General features: G+C 44.4%; 1 protein-coding gene across 1 annotated transcript in view; it reads left to right on the top strand.

The window, feature by feature from the left end:
* Window positions 1-11,666: 11,666 nt before the first annotated feature.
* Window positions 11,667-19,867, top strand: part of erf (Ets2 repressor factor) — a 43,532-nt gene continuing 35,331 nt past the window's right edge. The window contains exon 1 of the mRNA XM_080787647.1: window positions 11,667-12,406. Within this exon, the coding sequence (XP_080643773.1) occupies window positions 12,385-12,406 (22 nt within the window). The 5' untranslated portion in view covers window positions 11,667-12,384. The remainder of the gene's footprint in view (window positions 12,407-19,867) is intronic.

The raw sequence follows: 19,867 nt of genomic DNA on the forward strand, positions 1-19,867 counted from the left end.
CCATACAATCTTATCTGGTTCAGTCTCTAAACATGCAGCCCTCAGAGTCCTGTCAAAAAAGGAACAATCTGGTATCCAAGCCCTGCAAAAGTTTGTTAGGCCTAAAAAGCTGGCCATCGCCTTTTTAGTCTCAGGCGGGGGAACGGCTTGTATGAGCTGGATGCGATCGGCAGACAATGTCCTTTTTCCCTGGGCCAGGATAAAGCCCAGGTATTTCACCTCAGGAAGTGCCCACTGAATCTTGTGCAGCGCTGCCTTGAACCCAGCAGCAGCTAAATGCTTCAGCAACATGATGGACGCCTCATGACAAAGTTCTTTAGACCCGGCTGATAAAAGCAGGTCATCCGCATATGTGACCAGCGTACATCCTGGCGGTGGAAAGAAGGACGCCAGCGTGGCGTGCACCACAGCTGAGAAAGCAGAGGATGAGTCTATATACCCTTGTGGCAATCTCCGGTAACTGTACTGTTGTCGCTTGTATGTAAAAGCTAGGAGCGGCTGAGTTTCCACATCCACAGGAATGCTAAAATATGCATTGCTCAGGTCACATGTGGTGAAGTGGGTATGGTCAGAAGGTATGACAGTCAGAATAGAGGGGATGTCAGCTACATGTGATCCTAATGGCACAATTAACTCATTGACCTTACGAAGGTCATGGGTAAACCTATATTCTCCCGAAGATTTTCGAATCGGGTTAATGGGAGTATTAAAAGGTGAAGTAGTGGGAAATATAACCCCCTGTTCAAGCAGAGACTCAATTATGGGACTGAGCCCCTCCTCTTTCTGTATGGAAAGTGGATATTGCTTACAGAAAACCGGGCGTGCGCCCTCTTTTAGCACCGCTTTATATGGTGTGCAATCTATATAGCCTGTATCCGCACCATGCGTGGCCCAAAAGGTGCTAGGGATGTCCCTTAAATAATCTGGAATAAGGAGCGGCTGATTCTGAGTAGAATGCTTGCTCAGAGTTGTCTTAATTCCTGGGCTGAGAGGGGAAGCAATAGGCTTAAAATAGCTTGCTCTGCCTTCCGTGGCTCCGCTGTCTGCGGCCAGCATGAACACTGCTTTCTTGTTATCTGATAACAACAACATGTCTGGGAACACTAATAACTGATCTATATACACATCGGAGCCAGGCTCACTGTCCTTCTCGGGGGAAAAAATACACAGTGGCGTCTGACTCAAAGGAGCTGTCAGCGAGGGGTTAATGGACTGTGCTAGAGTACCCAACATTCTCATATCAGCCTCTGAAAGAGTGACGTGAGACTGTGCAGGCCTTTTGGGCATGTGTGAGAGCATAACGTGATTCAGTGTATCTGTATGTAGTGTCAATCCTGTCTTTCCAAAAGAAAGCGTGCATCCCATTTTAAAAAGCAGGTCCCTGCCTATTAAATTAAAAGGGCATGCAGGTATCACAACAAACTTATGTTGTAAATTCAATGATGGATCATTTGGGGAACGCACATACATTGGATGCGTTTTTGGACATATGATAGGAGCCCCATTTATACCCACAGATTCGATCGATGCTGAAGAAACAGGACCATCGTAATACTTCATTGCCAAGGATGATTGATCAGCACCCGTGTCAACCAAAAATGAATATGAACACCATTTGTTCTGCTGATAATCAAACAATTCCAAACACATCATAGGCATTGTTTCTGAAGCACCACTTAATTGTAACTGTAACATTGCACGCACCGGGGCTCTAGTCTGTGGGCAGCCCTATTGATTTTGTTGAGACGGGCCGTTCCATTTCATGGGGAATTGGTGGTCTTGCACTTGCTGCGGGGCCTGCCCGTTATTCTGATTACCCTGGGCATGTCCCTGATTCTGACTACACTGTGCATGGCCCTGGTTCTGACTACACTGTGCATGGCCCTGCTGACTACACTGGGCCTGGCCCTGGTCATTACCTTGACCCTGCTGACCCCTTTTTGCTTGCCACTTACTCTTTTTCCTGCAATCACGGCTCCAGTGGCCCGGTCTATGGCAGAAATAGCACTTGTCCTTTCTGCTGTAATTGCGGGAGGAGCCTGAGGCCTCCTCGCCACCCTGATGCTCACCCTGACCCTCCACCTGATGTGAAAACATTGTGGTTAAGGGGCCAATTGACTTTTCTAAGGGAAAAATACCTGCTGCATCTTTCTCTCTTAGCTGCTTCCCAAAAGCATCTACAGTCATCTGGCTCACATTGGAGAATATGATTCTCACTGCCTGTGCATGTTGAGGCAGCATGTTGCTCAAAAATGTAGAGATAAACAACACAGCCATCTTGTCCTCAGTGGGAAGCCCAGCATGTCCAACCCATGCACTATGGAAACGAATGAAGAAAGCAGACGCTGTCTCATTGTTCAACTGCTTGCAGGCGGCTGCAAACGTAATGTCTCGTGTCTGTGCATGTAATTTTGTTAGGTAGGCCTTTAGGTCAACAAACAAAGCCTTTACATGGTTCTGATCTTGCCAAACATAACCATCAGCAGAAGGGGCATCGTACTTAGGGTCTAAGCCTTTCACCTGTTCTAGCACTTCCTGCTCTGGGGTGTCTTTCAAACATTGTTCCAGAATGAACCTGTAATCAGGTCCTGTGAGCTGGTGATATCTACACACTCTCTGTAAATATGAGCAAAAGATGGACGGGTTCTGTGCTGGATTGGGTGCCTTGTCGCATATTGCAGACAGCGCAATGATGTCAGTGGGCTTTACCATGACTTGTCCTTCACCATAAGTCACAAACGGAAATGCATGTTGCATCTCAGACACATTAACCTCTGTGGGTTTTTTTATGACTTTTCTATCACTCAAAGTCACACACGGCAATGCAAGTTGCCGCTCTGTGACATTGTCTTTACCTTTGGTAGACTCTGACTCCACCCTATCCAGTGCTTCCCTCGTCAAATACATCTGTTCTCTCAGGGCAGCTATTTTAGCCTGTTTTTCAGCGGCATCAACCTCGCTGACCAATTCTGTACTTAAGTGTGCTAATTGTTGTTCCAACTCACGTTGACTTGCCAACCTAGTCTTGGCGGGCACATGTATGACCGTCTTACTCTCCTGAGCCCTTTTGGGTATGGCTCCTGATTCTGCAGTGGCTGCAGGTGGGGAGGCAGTCCTTACCACGGATGCTTGCACTGGCTGTAATGCGGCCAGTGCTCTACCCACAGCACCTGGGGATTCTTGCCACCTATCCGGGTCTCCGGACGGGGGTAGATGCTCCGGCCCTGTTTGGCCTGCACCCATTTCTATCCCCTCTGCTGCTGGCGCTGTGTCCCCACACATTAATTGAGCGATGAATTCATCATCCTCATCCTTATCTGCTGGAGGAGCAGATTTAGCAGGGAACGCATACTGCCTATTCTTGGCAGATTGGACACATTTATGGGTGTGAGCTTTATCCCATGTTGGCTTTGCCTTCTCCCAGGCGGAGAAAGCTTCCTTCATGTAAGGATAATTCCACTTGGAATCTCCCTCATAATCAAAAATCATACGTTTACACATTGTCATATGCTCTGCTGTGAATGACCCCTTTTTTGGATAAGGTCTTGCTAAGCGAGGAACACGCACCTCTGACCAGCCAGCCACTAGCTCAACAAATGGATCTGTATAGAACGATCCATGAATCCGAGTGACAAACTGTATGGGAGTCTCATTTGGCAGTGGGGTTTGTGCTGTGTTTTGTTTACTTTTTCCCCATGCCCCAGGAGGAACGTCTTCTGATGTTTTGTATTTAACATTTTGAGACTTGATTTTGGATGGTCCCCCCTGGACTCCTAAAACCTCCCCAAACTTAACCTTGCTTTTACCCTGGCCCATTTCCAAACTCCAAATAAGCGGCGGAAAACACAAAACAAATACAAACCAGCAGGAATATTCAATCTGTATCACTTCACACACCAGCCCTCTACTGATACCTCTGTTGGGTACCTAATGTGTTCTATCTAAAGTGACTTTTAATACAAATGATCAGAGTGGAATCCAAGTTTTGCTGTGGGAAACACACCACAGGCTTAGTACACAAACTGTGCTTTTTTTACAGGCGTACCCTGTTAGACAACATCTAACAGATTAATTAAAACAACAGGCAAAACTCTCAGCTGTTGTGCGGACAAAGTAGGCTATTGATCCGGCTTATAACCTCAGCTGCGATGCAACACTGAAGGCCACTGACCTTTACAAGGAAAGTGTAATAATCACTGCTGGCGTACCAAACGTCAGTCTAAATATGGACTCTAACCATATTGCTGCGCGTATCTAACTACGCAGTCTTTTTCCAAACTCTGTCAAGTCACAAGAACTACACCAGTCACTTTCAAACAAGCTGACTAACAGGGTCTATGTCAGTGAAAATTTGGAGGCATACAAAATCTGTGAGAACGACACAGGCAGGATTTAACTAAAAATAAATCCTGCATACAACTATATGAACATGGAAATTACCAGACAAGAGGAGAGTGCACTTATTCTCTTAGAAAGAATATAACATGGAGTGACTCACCTCTTGCGCTGGTATCCCACTTCCTGGCACCAATTGTTGTAATATCTTGTTGAGGACCCTGGTCCGGTTCTGGCTGACCGGTAGTGTGTGTGCAGACTGGGTGGTGTGTGATAATCCAACTGAATTATTCCTGTGGTAACGGCGGCGATCGGACGGGCCCGGGAGAACAGTAATAACGGGACACTCAGACAGTATCTCGCCAAAGGTTCACACTTTATTACACACATACAGAATCATATATACTAACTCTGGATCCTCGTGTCCTCATGACGTGCCACAGAGACATAACAATAACATCGGCTAGCAGCAAGTGTCCTTGCTCTCTGAGATGGCTTCAGTGGCTAAAGTTACAGTTACAGTTCATGGCAGTATACATATCCTGTACATTTGTATATTCATGTACAAGTACACAGCATAGGCACTCATACACATATCCTGTTGTATATCACAACAGGAACTACGGTGTTTGGCAACTGGTAGAATATAGAATGATATAGAACTTTTAATAAAAAAATGCTGTTTTATATATAGGCAGTCACATGTATATATTACTGTTAATAATCATGTTAATAAAGTATTCATTTTAATTAATCAAAAATATATGCACGCAACTGCAGTTAATTAAAAAAAATCTTGATTCTTGTTTGGTTCCTTGTATTTGGGACTGTAGTAAGCAGATGGGGGTCCGGTTGGATCGTGCTCCCGAAATTCAAATGAGTCTGAAATGTCCTCACTGACCTCCCATAGTCTAATAAGAATAACACGCTCATTTAATGAGTTCTCTCACCCCTCTTTCTTTCCTCCATACATGTTTTTGTTTTCGTTTTCAAACTCCTCTCCTCCTCTCCTCCTCCTCCTCTCCCCCCCCCCCCCTGCCCATTTATTCCATAGCCTTAGTTATCCCCTTTCCTCCATTTCTGTCCTCTCTCCTCCCTGGCACAAGAGCGTGTTAATCCCATTAAACATGTGTGAATACCAGCTGGAAGATACAGAGGGAGGGAGGGAGAGGGGCAGAGAAAGAAGGAGAGGAACAGTGAGTACTTGTGTGAGCGTGAATAACTGTAAAGTAAGACCATGTTCATGCATGCCCACTCTAAAGGGCCTCTAATGTAATGTAATGTAAAGCAATGTACTGTAACTGGTGAAGCAAAAGCTTTATACATGGGATATTGTATTATATCGGACCCTGGCTCGGATGGTATAATCAGTTTGAATGTGAAATATTTCAAAGTTGTTTTATTGTCGAACATTTCCTAAACTAAATAGTGTTGATTTACCTCTTGCATGGTAATTATTTCTTACACATTCAGAGTGAAATTAACAGTTTTACTTTACAGTATAATTGAGCATCCGGATTGTCTCCTTGCAGGGGCGTGCAGAGAGTGTTAGAGAGGCAGGGGAGGCAGGGGCTGAAATCCCGTAAGAGGGCACTTTGGGACAAAAATAGTGAAAATAGCAGATCTACAAGCTCACAATGCGTTGCACTGTGACGCGTTGAGAGCTTGTAGATCAGCTATTTTCGGGGCACAACCCAGCACTGTTTAGCTAGTGGAGATGCGGTGTACGACATGTATTTCTAAACTAAATTGTTCAACGCAAAATGCTGTGTTCCAATTCAGGATACTGAATTCTGCTTCCGGTATGGCATGGAAAGGAGGGGCATGTGCATTTCTTTAACCATAGTAAATTCTGCATTTGTGGTCTGGAAAGGGCAGTTTTTCAGATGAGTAAAAGGGCAGGGGCTTAAGCCCCCTTTGTTGTCTGTGTGTGCACGTCCCTGTCTCCTTGGAGCTGTGGAGAGAGTTGAGATGTTTGTGGAGGCGGCGTCCTCCGCATCAGGCTAGACCAGGGTTTCCCAAACAGTGGGTCAGGACTGCGTCACGAGTAAATAGCTACCCCCTTTTCAATGTTTTTAAAAGAATCAGAAATAATATTAAATAAAAAAAGAAAAACATCCTAAACAATTAGAAAAATGTGACTGACTAAACAATTACTGAATTAATTACAGCTGGTAGATCAGCTATTTTCACTATTAAATAGGGCTGAAGTAGATTCATTATGTATTTTTGTAACAGTTGGTCTCCCAGGGAGACACACATTTCTTTCTTTTTTTATCTCAAGCTAAGAAGACAGCAGACAGATCCAATGTGGGTTCTGAAGAGTTCAAGCGCCAAGAAAATAAACAAGCCTTTTGATCACAAAGAGCCCATTCACTCTGTCTCTTCTGTCTTCTCCTCCTCTCCCCTCCCTCCCCCCTCTTCTCCTCCTCTCCCTCCCCCTCTTCTGCTCCTCTCCTCTCCCTCCCCCTCTTCTCCTCCTCTCTTCTCCCTCCCCCTCTTCTGCTCCTCTCCTCTCCCTCCCCCCTCTTCTCCTCCTCTCCTCTCCCTCCCCCCTCTTCTCCTCCTCTCCCCTCCCTCCCCCCTCTTCTCCTCCTCTCCCCTCCTCCTCTCCTCTCCTCTCTCCCCTCTTCTCCTCCTCTCCTCTCCCTCCCCCCTTTTCTCCTCCTCTCCTCTCCTCTCCCTCCTCCTCTTCTCCTCCTCTCCTCTCCCTCCCCCCTCTTCTCCTCCTCTCCTCTCCCTCCCCCTCTTCTGCTCCTCTCCTCTCCCTCCCCCCTCTTCTCCTCCTCTCCTCTCCCTCCCCCCTCTTTTCCTCCTCTCCTCTCCCTCCCCCCTCTTCTCCTCCTCTCCTCTCCCTCCCCCTCTTCTGCTCCTCTCCTCTCCCTCCCCCCTCTTCTCTTCCTCTCCTCTCCCTCCCCCTCTTCTCCTCCTCTCCTCTCCCTCCCCCTCTTCTCCTCCTCTCCCTCCCCCCTCTTCTCCTCCTCTCCTCTCCCTCCCCCTCTTCTCCTCCTCTCCTCTCCCTCCCCCTCTTCTCCTCCTCTCCTCTCCCTCCCCCTCTTCTCCTCCTCTCCTCTCCCTCCCCCTCTTCTCCTCCTCTCCTCTCTCTCCCCCTCTTCTCCTCCTCTCCTCTCCCTCCCCCTCTTCTCCTCCTCTCCTCTCCCTCCCCCTCTTCTCCTCCTCTCCTCTCCCTCCCCCTCTTCTCCTCCTCTCCTCTCCCTCCCCCCTCTTCTCCTCCTCTCCTCTCCCTCCCTCCCCTCCCCCCTCTTCTATCCCTCCCCCCTCTTCTCCTTCTCCTCCTCTCTTCTCCTGGCCCCTCTTTTTAAATCCTTTTTCTTCTTGAAATCCTCTCTCTTACCTATCTCTCTCTCTCTCTCTCTCTCTCTCTCTCTCTCTCTCATATATATATATCACTCTCTCCCTCCCGTCCATTTCCATGCTCTTTTCCTCATGTCTGTCTGTCTCGCTGCACGTGTGTGTGTGTGTGTGTGTGTGTGTGTGTGTGTGTGTGTGTGTGTGTGTGTGTGTGTGAGCTGCTGTGATAGGAGAAGGATATCAAATGGAACATGGTGTGTGCGTGCGTGCGTTCACCCAGGGTGTGGCTCTGTTTACTATTTTCCATCACAGGCCCCATTTTCCATTCCAAAAAAACATTGCAGATTTCCTCAGCAACAACACGCTTTTCTAATTAGAATCAAATAAAACCCACAAATGCTATATTGTAGCAGGTCCTTTGGGACATAATCTCCGCAAAATAAAGTCACATTTTCAGGAACTAATCAAAAGAAAATGGTTGATGGTTGACGACCATTCATTTTACATCTCCTTCCACATAAATGGGGATTTTTTCATTTGGAAAAAAGTCAGTCATATACTTATTTCTCAAAAATGAGTAATACTACAAATGTAAAACAAACTGGCGGGTAGAAGATGTCCTGATTGTTAAATAACATTTAATCAACAGGGGTGGAAGATGTCCTGATTGTTAAATAACATTTAATCAACAGGGTCATCTCTATATTTTAGAGCTGATAACAAATCAACAGCTTTAACCATTGAATCGCTCTTCACATTCTGACAGCATACATATTCAATATCTACACATTTTCCATGTATTTAGAAGCTTTTTTTCCCCCAAAAGAATCACCAAGCTTTTTGAGCTTCTACCACTTTAAGGTGATATGATATTGAATGTTGTTGTTATTTTTTTACGTTATGTTTATGAATAGAATACATATAGGGCCCCAATGGAAACAAGACTACAAGGATTTTTTTGGTGTTAACATTTAGACTAAGGGCCAATTCAAACTCCTATTTTAGAGCATAGTATACATATGTATAGCATAGTAGTATATATGTATAGTTTCATTATATAGATATTCCACTGTTACTTTCTTAGCTTACGCATGTTTCATGATAAATGCTTTTATGTGATGTATTCCCATGCTTTTTTGTTATTGCTTAATGTAAGTCGCTCTGGGTTAAGAGCGTCTGCTAAATGCCTAAATTGTAAATTGTAGAGGCGAATAAAAGTCGGTTTGGCTCTGTTAAGCCTACAATGTGACGTCATTTGAGGTAAAAATGTCTGACGAGCCGAAATCATTTCGGCACTACAGCGCCGAAACAGCGGTAAAATAGGAGTATGAATCGGCCCTACGTGTTTGACTGTACTCTGTTGCTGTTTGTATTTCTGTCTAATAAATAAATCAATCAAGAATCAATAAGGTCACCCTCAACAACTAACTTTCTCAATTCAGCCAAAGAGAGGGTAATTGCACTCACAATGTCCATATTAATCAGTTGTGGTGTCCTATTGTGTTACAAGCCTTATCAGTTCTGTTATTCGCCCTCATGTTATTTATGACTTCCACTGATCAAAAGTTATAGTCCTGCAAGACCTACATCATTCACTGGTCCATGATGAATCGCTCAAATGATTTACTGCTCCTGTTTACTGAGTGGGGTCATTAGCACCATGGTAATGAACTGCCAGTGAGTCTTGTGATCAATTAGTCTCAATCACCCCGCCATTTCACACCTATGCAGCCAGAGGCTCCCCTGCTAAGCCTTTGTTCATATTCTTTTCACATGCAGCAGGCGACCTCATCTCCCAACATCGCTGACATGGGTTCAGCTCCAGTGTCCTGGACATTGTGGGCTCAGGGCTCCTTTGTCGTCGTTTCTCACTGTTATATTATCCAGTGGAGCTTTTACATCTGTTGCAGCTGTGAATGGTCACTGGAAAGGGAAACTATGGAAGAGGATACGGAAATAGCGGAAGCTCCAGAACAGTTGTGAGTGTGCTAGAAACATGCCAATGAATGTGAAAGTGCGGGTCTGATGCGGAACGGAACGCGGCAGGGCCTGGCCGAAAGTATAAATAGCATACAGTATATCAACTTGGAAATATGTAATGATTTATTCAATTGTTGGGCCCACTTCTACAGACAGACAGACAGAAGCACGTGGTGTGATTTAGTCAATAGTGATTCACTCATCTATTGTGGTAGGGAACAGGGATATACTGATATGTTTGACACCACAATGTGCTTTATCGTCAGACAACAAGATGAAACTGTTGAAGTACAACTCATCTGACAAAATCTTATAACTATACTTAATCATTGTGCTTGCATATCTTTCTCTTTATCACATGGCTGTACGTACAGTATGGCCAGATCATGCAGAATGGCCACATCTCAGCCCTGCTTGGCCCACCAGAACGGACACTGAAAACATTAGCCAAAAATAGTAGATTAGGCTATTTGTATTTGTGTTTTTTGTTGTGCTATAGACAGAAAAAATGGTCTAAAGTCAAGTGGCTGTGGCTCAGCGGTCCAGGCACCTTGGCTGGTAATCCAGTCTGGCAGTGTGCTGCGGGTTTGACTCCCGATCCCGACAGCCTTTACTGCATGTCATCCCCCCATCTCTCTCCCCATTTCCTGTCTGTCCCTCCATAAAAAATATAAAATAAAGGCGAAAGCCACAAAAAAAGAAAGTGGTCTAGGTTTGGTGGCACTGGTTAACACTCCTGTGTAGTGGCGTAGGATGATGACATTAAAGTAGACAAAAGGAGGTGTGTGTGTGTGTGTGTGTGTGTGTGTGTGTGTGTGTGTGTGTGTGTGTGTGTGTGTGTGTGTGTGTGTGTGTGTGTGTGTGTGTGTGTGTGTGTGTGTGTGTGTGTGTGTGTGTGTGTGTGTGTGTGTGTGTGTGTGTGTGTGTGTGTGTGTGTGTGTGTGTGTGTGTGTGTGTGTGTGTGTGTGTGTGTGTGTGTGTGTGTGTGTGTGTGTGTGTGTGTGTGTGTGTGTGTGTGTGTGCTTTTGACACTGTTGTGCCACTCAGCCACAGGTGTGTAGTGTGACTGTGACAGTGGCATGAAATACATCATCCTGCTGGCTGGCCTTCACTTCCCACACGCTGCCACTCAACAAAGATGAGGAGGCAACTGGAGATGGAGGAGAGAGCACGATGCTGGAGAGAGAAACAGAGAGAGAAGGAGATTGGACAGAAGAGAAGTGGGTGGCAGAAGAACACGACAGAAGTGACAAGAGTGACCAATGTGACAAGGAAATTGAAGGAATGAATGGGTATAGGTGGGAAGAAATAAAGAAAACAAGAAGAGGAAGAAAGAATGAAAGCAAAACAAATTATTGCAAACAATCAGCACGCGCACACGCACACACACACACACACACACACACACACACACACACACACACACACACACACACACACACACACACCCACACCCACACACACACACACACACACACACACACACACACACACACTTTTCATAGTGCAGAATGCAAGTTCTGAAGTGTATATATGTTCAAGTGTGTAAGGGCTATAATAATATGCCAATGAATAAACTAAACGCTCATAATGTCCTCTGGCTCTTTGGAATTATAGGCCGCCTAATCCATCCACCAGAACCCTGGCCTGCACTGTGATTTAAAAATGTAAAAGCACCTGTCTGATGATCGCCTTCACACACACACACACACACACACACACACACACACACACAGTCGTGAACAGATATAACGTGCAATGCATTTACCGGTAAAACAGGATACCTCAATCGGCAGCAACGAGACGAGTCTCCTCGGCAACGACGGTGACGCGCCAACCGGAGCCGAGCGACAAAGTGTGCTCTCCTCTCCCCTCTCCTCCTCTCCTCTCGCTCCCTGGCCGGGCGGGTTGGTTGGCGTGGGCGGCCCCGTGTGGCAGAGGAGAGAGAGAAACACGACACCCCGACAGAGCGAGAGAGATGAAGGGGGGGTTGGTTGAGAATACGAAGTGAGTGGAAAAAGAAAAGTCTGTGCCGGAGAGAGACAGAAGTGGGGGAGTCGGGGAGAGGAAAGAAGTGTGAATCAGTGTTTTCTCCATTTTGGGTTGATACTTTTTATTTATTTCTGTGGTGCGCTTTTGTTGTGACTGTCGGTGAGGGATGAGGTGGTGGAAGAAGAGTTGTTGTAACAAACGTCTCGAAATAGTATAGTAGTAGTCTAGTAGATCTGTGTGCGTGTGTGCAGTTGAAGCGGCGGTGCATTCCCCCACTCTCCCTCTCTCTCTCTCTCTCTGTCTCTCCTCTGTCTATCGGCACGACTCTTTCTCTCTGCAGCCACTTCTCACTCAAAGTTAGAGCTGCGACATTCAATCAACACATCCTGGCGAGTGGGGTTTTCCCCCCCTGAGGCCAGCAGCGCAACTTTTTCCTTCAGCCTCGTCCGTAACAACCATAACATAAATATATGCTATATTTTTTGTTTTTATTTTTCAGGGCAAAAAGTTGTCGCGAGAAAGTTCGCGACGTGTACGTACGCAATTAGCGCAACTCTCCCCCGTGAGAACGTAACCAGCGGGGTGGGTGGTGGTGGGAGGAGAGGGGGTTGAAGGGAACAACTTTAGCATAAAGCTCGCGCTGCTACAACCAACGAACGGCGAGGTTTGGAGGTTTTTTAAAGCCGCTCGACCCGGAGCAGCACCGGAGCAAAAGGAGTGGGTGTCCAACACTGCTAACCAGGCTAGCAGAACACAAGACCTGCAATGAAAACCCCGGGAGATTCGGGTAAGAAACTTTTACACAACGTTTTGTTGTTTTTATGTACACACAACTTGATACAGTGTATGTGTGTAGCTTCCTAAGCTAACACGGTTAGCCTCGCTAACTACACCCCCCCCCCCTCATCTCCGCTACCCTAGAGAAAGTGTGACAAATTATGGCGCTGGAATGGATTCATCTCTAAACTCTCTTGTCATTGTTTCAGCAAAACGTGCAGAAGTTGGCATCACTTATAGCCCCGTTTGTTTTGTTTCGTCTCCTTTCAACTGTGCGAACAACAGGGAGGTTTTTAACCGGCGCTGTATAACTTTATGTTGTACTTGTAGAAAGCAGTTAGCAGGAGGAGATGGGGTTTAGCTCCGTAGATTAACTCGAACGGGGAAACATTCCACACGGAGCAACGTTCTGTGTTTACAAAGTTCCACGGCGAGTTGTTACAATGTAGCACTAAAGACACAAGCGTGGTTTATATTGTTTCACAGTTAAACGATACATTGTTACTCGGTGTCAGTCGACAACTTTAGAGATGTGGATCAACGTTCAAAACCGTCTTTATCATCTTTTGCCTAGTAGTAGCTCACGCAGAACAGGATTCAGTCTATTTACTGGAACGAAGCAAGCAGCTCCGTGTGTATAATTCGCATCCTATGTTTTAGTTGGACCTTTTAAACCGGCATTTAAAGTTATCTGCAGCCCATGACTTGATATAGCTAGTTTGTCGAGACTTTAGAGGGTTTAGATGCTTGTTAAAGCCTTAAAGCCAGGGCATGCACCATCTAGTATGTTGTCTCAATGTTTGAGTGGTGGTCAGCAGCACTGCAGTCAGCTAGGGACTGCAATGTTCCATGTTCCAACACCTTGGAACCCGACATTTGAGAGGGGAGTACCACGCAACTATGAAATTGATGTGTATCCTCACAGACTAATATTCGGGTAATATGAGTATGTATTCGTTTGGAATGTATGTTTACTGTTTTGAAGATTGTGGGGTGTGTAACTCCTTGATATTAGGCCTAAACAGCCTGCTACAGGACCTGGGTGATCCTGTCTTTGGACCTTAAACCACACATTGTATCAGACACAATTGGGTGTACTATACATTCAGACATATTAGATTTGCGGCTATGTTGTATTTTCCAAGTTTCCAGTTATCTGGTGGGAAAACGTGCTTTTTGTGGTACATTGTGTGTGTGTGTGTGTGTGTGTGTGTGTGTGTGCGTGCACTGGTTTTCCACAATCACTCAATTGTCCAGGTTAGCAAAGTGAACTTAATTTGGTTTTAAAAGTAGGTGGTGTTTTTTAATTCTTTGTTTCAGGAAACTGCAGTCCCATTTGTTGGTGTATTGTTTTGCTTTTGTTTATATAGACCATTGAGAGCTACCTATGGCCCTTTGTAGGGGTTTCTGATGTTATCAATGATTAACATTAAACACAAAAGGGAGACGTGTTTTTCTGTCCCCAACATTGTGTGGTATTGTTGTGACCCTGCTAAAACATTAGCATAACATCATACATCATTGATGCCCAATGCCCACAGCATATGGTACTTAATTTACGCTTATTGAGAAGAACAACAAACTGTATTCCTCAGGTGGGTGGAAAGAAACCAACCTATTTTTAACTTGACATGTCACAACTCATAGGCAAGCTGTGTAAGGACCCCCATCATACTATCAAGAGAATCTACCTGGAATCCCAAGCCCCTAATAGTGTAGTGTGTGTATGTAGCATAATGTTTTTTTCTGTCAGTTGTCTTGAGTAACTTACAGTAAATCTCTTAAGATGTGTAAAACCTGACATGGCTGTAAGCAATGAGCATCCAATTGGGTCAATATTTTACACTCTCAACCTTGGCATATATCTAAAGACACATGGGTTCCACAGTCCCTCGGTTGACATCTGATGGTATATATATCCTACTTGCATAGCTCCATTCAGTATAGCGCCACACAGGTCTTTTGTCCTGTTTCCCGTAGTCATGCCGTCAGCCTATGGCCCGTTATATATATATGTGGGTCAGCCTCCACTCTCTTCCTACCAGGAAGTCAGCCGTCTGGCCCCACCAGCTCCAATTTTCCACTTGTGTTACTCCTTGTATAAACAACATGCCACATGTGAGACGTCACAGCTGTACGTGGACCAGCCAGAGGGCCGAGCCACGCTTTGCTGCTACAAAGTGTATTTGTATGTATGTGTAGTTAGTATATGGATTAAATTAACCTGTACATGAGCCATTAGCCAGCATCCAGAAATGGTGTCAGGTCTGTAGGGCAGGCAGGCTTGCTGTTTTGACCATATGTGCTTTGGTGCGAGTATGTGTGCCGCACATGCGTATGTTTCCTCGTGTGTGTGTGTGTGTGTGTGCCCATATGTCCGTCACTGCTGCTATACCTGACATTGATGTGGCTGGCCCTGTGTTCACAACAAAGTGACTGTTTGACTTTTACCAGCGTAACCAAATTGCCCTTGAGGAAATCCATTTGGTCGCAGGTTGTTGAGTCAGCCCATTGTAATTACAGGAAGAAAAACAAGACATCTTTCATGCGAATCTGCGTAGATGTAATAATAATGCAGGCAAGACTAAAAAGCTCTACCCCATGCTAGGGAAAATAGAACTCATTTCAAGGAACAATGGGCATTGTTTGTCCTTGAGAAAACAAACCGTGTTCCTCAGAGACTGACCAATATTCAGTAGGGTTGCCACCAACATCATAGGGAGGGAGCAGGATTGCACTACAAGTTGAGGCTGAGATGATTGTTTCTAAATTTTGGAAGCCACTTAGGTGACGGATGCACAGGAATGTGTCTTTTTCTGTTCTGACCTTTTCATTTGGATTTCTGGAACCACACACAGCTGCTGTTTGAGATTTGCTGTTTGAGACTTTTGAGGTTACGTGAGAAAATAAAAAGTCAAATCACATAGACCCCGGGATCCAAATGTGACTTTGCGAATAGCATGGATCCAAAAATGTAATGTAGATTTAGTGTAAGAGTGTACACTGTAGGTATGAGCTGCTCTATGTATTTTTGTCTACACTACGTCTTCTGTACAATCAAGTGATTCAAAGTTCAATATGAAAAACAATTGGAACAGGAAGAAACTAAAGGCCCAATCATACAAATGCCATGTGGAAGGGGGTCTTTTGGTCTTTTCGACAAGAAAAGACAAGTGTGATGTTTACTTGAAGTATGTTTTGCTTTGGGTTTTTTTTTTATTACTGAGTGGCATTCCATTTGACGATGCATTTGTTTTAATCTGATTTATACCAAGCTTATTATAGTTAACTAAAATGAACTAGTCTTTACAAAAAGGACGATTGTCTCAATATACATTAAACTAGTATTTTTGTTGGACATGACGTCTAGCAGTGCCAGATTTAACTGTGAATACGGCTCTTAGTTTATTTTTTTTAAATGATACAATACATCTCTGAATCCATGACAAAATGTGTATACCTAATTATAAAATACAAAACGCAAACTAGCTTGTATATTGGCTATTTTCGGCACTTACTATGAATCAATTAAGTGTGAATGAGGTCATTGCCAGAATAAGCCATTTGTTCTCTGTAAACTTTCCTTTGACAAATAGTTTTTAATGTAGAGAGGTACAGAAAATGACAAAAGATTAATGTTGACCATTCTCTGGCTTCTGCAAACAAAAACAAAATTGCATTAAAGGACAACATGACAGAAAAATGAATATAAAAGTGCACAGGTGATTACTTTCCCTCTCTCATACACGCCTATGCAGCTTATTTACATTGACCCAACCACATTCCTAATAACTGATGGTCCCAGGCTAGGAAAGCAAGGTGTGGAAAAAGTACCACTGGTCGCTATTGCTGTGACGTCAACAGTTCTCTGGTGTGTCGTCTAGCTTTTCTTCTGTCATCAGGACGCTGACCCCACCACCTGAACTAAGGCCCCAGCCTCTGTTTTTCATGTGGTCCCTCAATGCAACGGAAGTCCTCTTTTCCTGGATGTGTGTGTGTGAGATGACTATGGTATTGGTAATCCATTTAGTGCAGTGATAGAGTAGAGAAAACAGTCGGAGCAGGGCCATGCTGGGCAAAACATAAACTGTGGGTGTATTAGAAAGCGCTGTAGGAAATTGTATATTTTTTTCTCTTTGCAAGTCTGGTTCATCCAGTACTTAGTTTGAAAAAGGATAAACCTCCACAAGCTCATAAGTTGGGATGTGACCCTTTTTGCATGGGGCCCAACTTCCCTTTACATCCAGTGTTTTCATCTCTTGCATTGCTTTTTGTGCTTCTAAGGCGAGCTTAAACGTACAGATATACAAATGACACATGAAATGTGTTGCTTGCCAAGAATAGAGACTTGTGGTGTGGGGCTGCGTAACACATGAATCAGGCTCCTAATCTTTTTTTTCTTTCTCATATGACCCCATGTTGACATTGGGAAATTACTGTAACTGCATAACTTTAAACATAGAGGATTGACAAGTCTTTGATATGGACCGTATCTTGAAATGTTTTGAGAGGAAGCTTTTACAATCCTAATCAGGTGCAATTTCTTGCTAGCCATGATATCCATTCAAGGATTTTTGGGATATACAGTTAGGGATTTGAAGAACTGTTCTCCTTGTCCATTTTGTACTGTATATCCTGTGTTGCTTGTGAACATATGTGCAGAGAGTAGACCATACATTAGGCAAGCAAACAATACTTAAAGCTTAACATTGTGTAGTCGGTCATTTCACATCGCATGCATGGTATGAAAAAGGGCTGGAGCCTGTGTAGAGTAAAGACTAGGTGTTCCACAGGGATCCGCCTGTGTAATTTTAGTTTTGAGGAATTCAGTTTTATAGCTCTCAGAGAGAAGTGTGGGCTAGGTTTCGACAAAATGCAGGTTTCCTCTGGAGCCGTTATTTGTGGCTTTAGAGAACATTGAAAATCCACAATGTCTTTGTTTGAGTGCCTGCCTCTGTTGCCTTGAACCTGTGAGCTTATGGAGCCACAGAGCCAGGCTCTGTGGCAGTGGACCCCCAGTACAGTAGACGAACGGACAGGACAGGCCAAGTAGAACCAACTACTCGCCTCACTGAGCTGATAAGGAAGGCTTTTCAGGGGGTAACTGCCATCTTTGGAATACCTGACAGGATGCTGAGGTTCCGGCATAACCCAGCTATGCCCTTTTACTTGGCTAGGTTGTCATTTTATAAAGAATATCGACTAACTTTATACTGTTAACGTTTGGTTTACCCACATGGTTAATGTTTTATATATGTGTAAGGGAGGAAGTGAAAGAAGAGCTATGCAGCTGTAGTCTCATCAAAGACTTGGCCATGAGGAATTTGAAACTTTTATAGTTCATTGGAAAGGGACCATATGAGCTCTTCAGAAAGAGTCGCTGAGAAAGGATGATGGTTGTCCAGTATATTGCCCTATACTTTAGTGTTTTGGTTGGGGAAAAACCTGGTTTTGTGTTGCTGTGCCTGTTTTTTGTGGATTAACCTAAAACTAGGAAGGGTGTGGAGTCAGCAGAGCTTCCAAGTCAATGATTGACATAAGTGTGGGCCTCGCATTGAATTGCAGCGGCACAGTGTAGGAAAGTCTGGCAGAGACCTCCTCTGTTTTGGATGTTGGGAGAACTAGTGCCAACTCCAAAAGATTTTAAGTGTCTTTGCTTGTGCCCTTGTGGAGGGTGGAGGTGGTGGAAGAGCCCAGGTTTTGGTTGTTTTAAGTTGACTGGGTGTAGTGATCAGGAGAGGTGCTGACCTCAGCCAAGGCAGCATGTCTGGGGTTGTCAGCTATTTGTAGACAGACTCTAGAGGGGTTGACTGGGGAAGCAGGTAGGGTGTCAATGTTGGCTGTTATAAAATCAACCAGTGAGTGGTGGTGGTGAAATGTACAGTACACTTCCAGTTTTCTTTCTGGCTGTTTGAGAAGCTGAGGCGGTTAACTTCCCCACAGGGCTTTACACAGGATTGACCATTGGCTTTGTAAAAAGTCCCATTGACTTACTTTCTTTTCAAAATCTTTTAGTTTTTGTTTTATAACAGTATGGGTGTCAAGTCACAGATTCGTAGAAAAATATATTATCAGATTTTAGTATCAGTGACTGGGGTAAACAAACGTACTGTATGATCGTGGGCAGACATAATGAAAAGACTTAAGAAGAGAAAAACGAAAAACATTTTAATTTAGTATAGCCAATTCCCCAGCCTCTCTACAAGTACTCCATCTCTGCTAACCCCCACAATCAGTCATTGGGAGGGTGAAGAAAGCCTCAGGTCTCCTCCGATACCCGGGCCGTCAAGCCCCATTGACTTTCAACACATTTGAAAATGACATTTCCTTTCTCAAGTCTCAATCTAGAATTGCATTATTGTTGATAATCCTGCATATTTTTTGGGGAGTATTATTAATATTCATGGAGGTTTTGAAAAAAATGAAACTATTTCCATCGTTATCGTTAACTACATTCAGAGTGAAATTAGAAATCTGAGTGAGCCCCCCCCCCCCCTCCCTTAAAATAACGTGGTCGCTTTTCCTAGTGTCTGGTAATATTCCACAAGTGCCATCGATAACAACAGAGAAACACTGCGACCGCCATTTCCGATATGGTTTCATTGAGACACTTATTTCCCAGCAGCCCTGAGAAGCGAGCGTCAGTGGTTTTGTTCCGGTCATGTGATCCAAACGTATGACTTATCTCAATGTGTTTGCGGAAAACCTTGTATGTCTTAAGTTATCAAAATTGGCGAATAAAACGAAAGTCGGGTTCGGCAGGGTAAGGGGTCTTTATCAATTAGTACGGGAAAGTCAGGTTCAGCAGTCGAATTGATTTAATCGCAGGACCAGTTGAAACAAGTTAATTGTTTGGCTCAGCACTGCTACGTTCGGTGCAATATATCAGAAAAGGTTTACCTCAAGTGCCCAGAAAACAAACCGGCACAGAGTTAAAGGTAGTGGGAAAGGCCGACCTGCAGGTTGCTGTCTGGGGCCAGCATGGAAACTGAGAGACACAGCACAGCCTGGCTTTGTGGTTGTTTGGACTGGGTCTAACCAAGCCAGGGGTTTCCTGTATGTGTACTCTTGCATGGCCTACCTGTTTTTTATTTTTTTCCCCTTTTGGTCAGACCACCAAATTGAAAATGTGAAATATCCAAGCCCTAAGAAAGGCCTTACAGATGTTTTCAAACCTACATGGTCTAGTAGCCTTAGGTTTGCTTTGCTTTTGTATATTATATTTATATTTGTAAAGGTATATTACAAATATTATCCCCATTAAGAACACATTCCGCTTGCAATATTACCAGCTAAGCCCCCATCTAAATGGTACTTTTTATTTTATTATGAATGGCCATCCCAATTCTGTTGGTGTTAATGCATCTCGTGAATCAGTATTGGATTGTATGTAAAAAGACAAAATCCAGCTCAAGCCCAAGAGCCCATTTTATTCCCAATTGTAAGCCATGATCTACCACTAAAATAGGCT

Source organism: Protomyctophum bolini (genome assembly GCF_963924005.1).
Source record: "Protomyctophum bolini genome assembly, chromosome: 17".
In the NCBI taxonomy this organism is placed as follows: Eukaryota; Metazoa; Chordata; class Actinopteri; order Myctophiformes; family Myctophidae; genus Protomyctophum; species Protomyctophum bolini.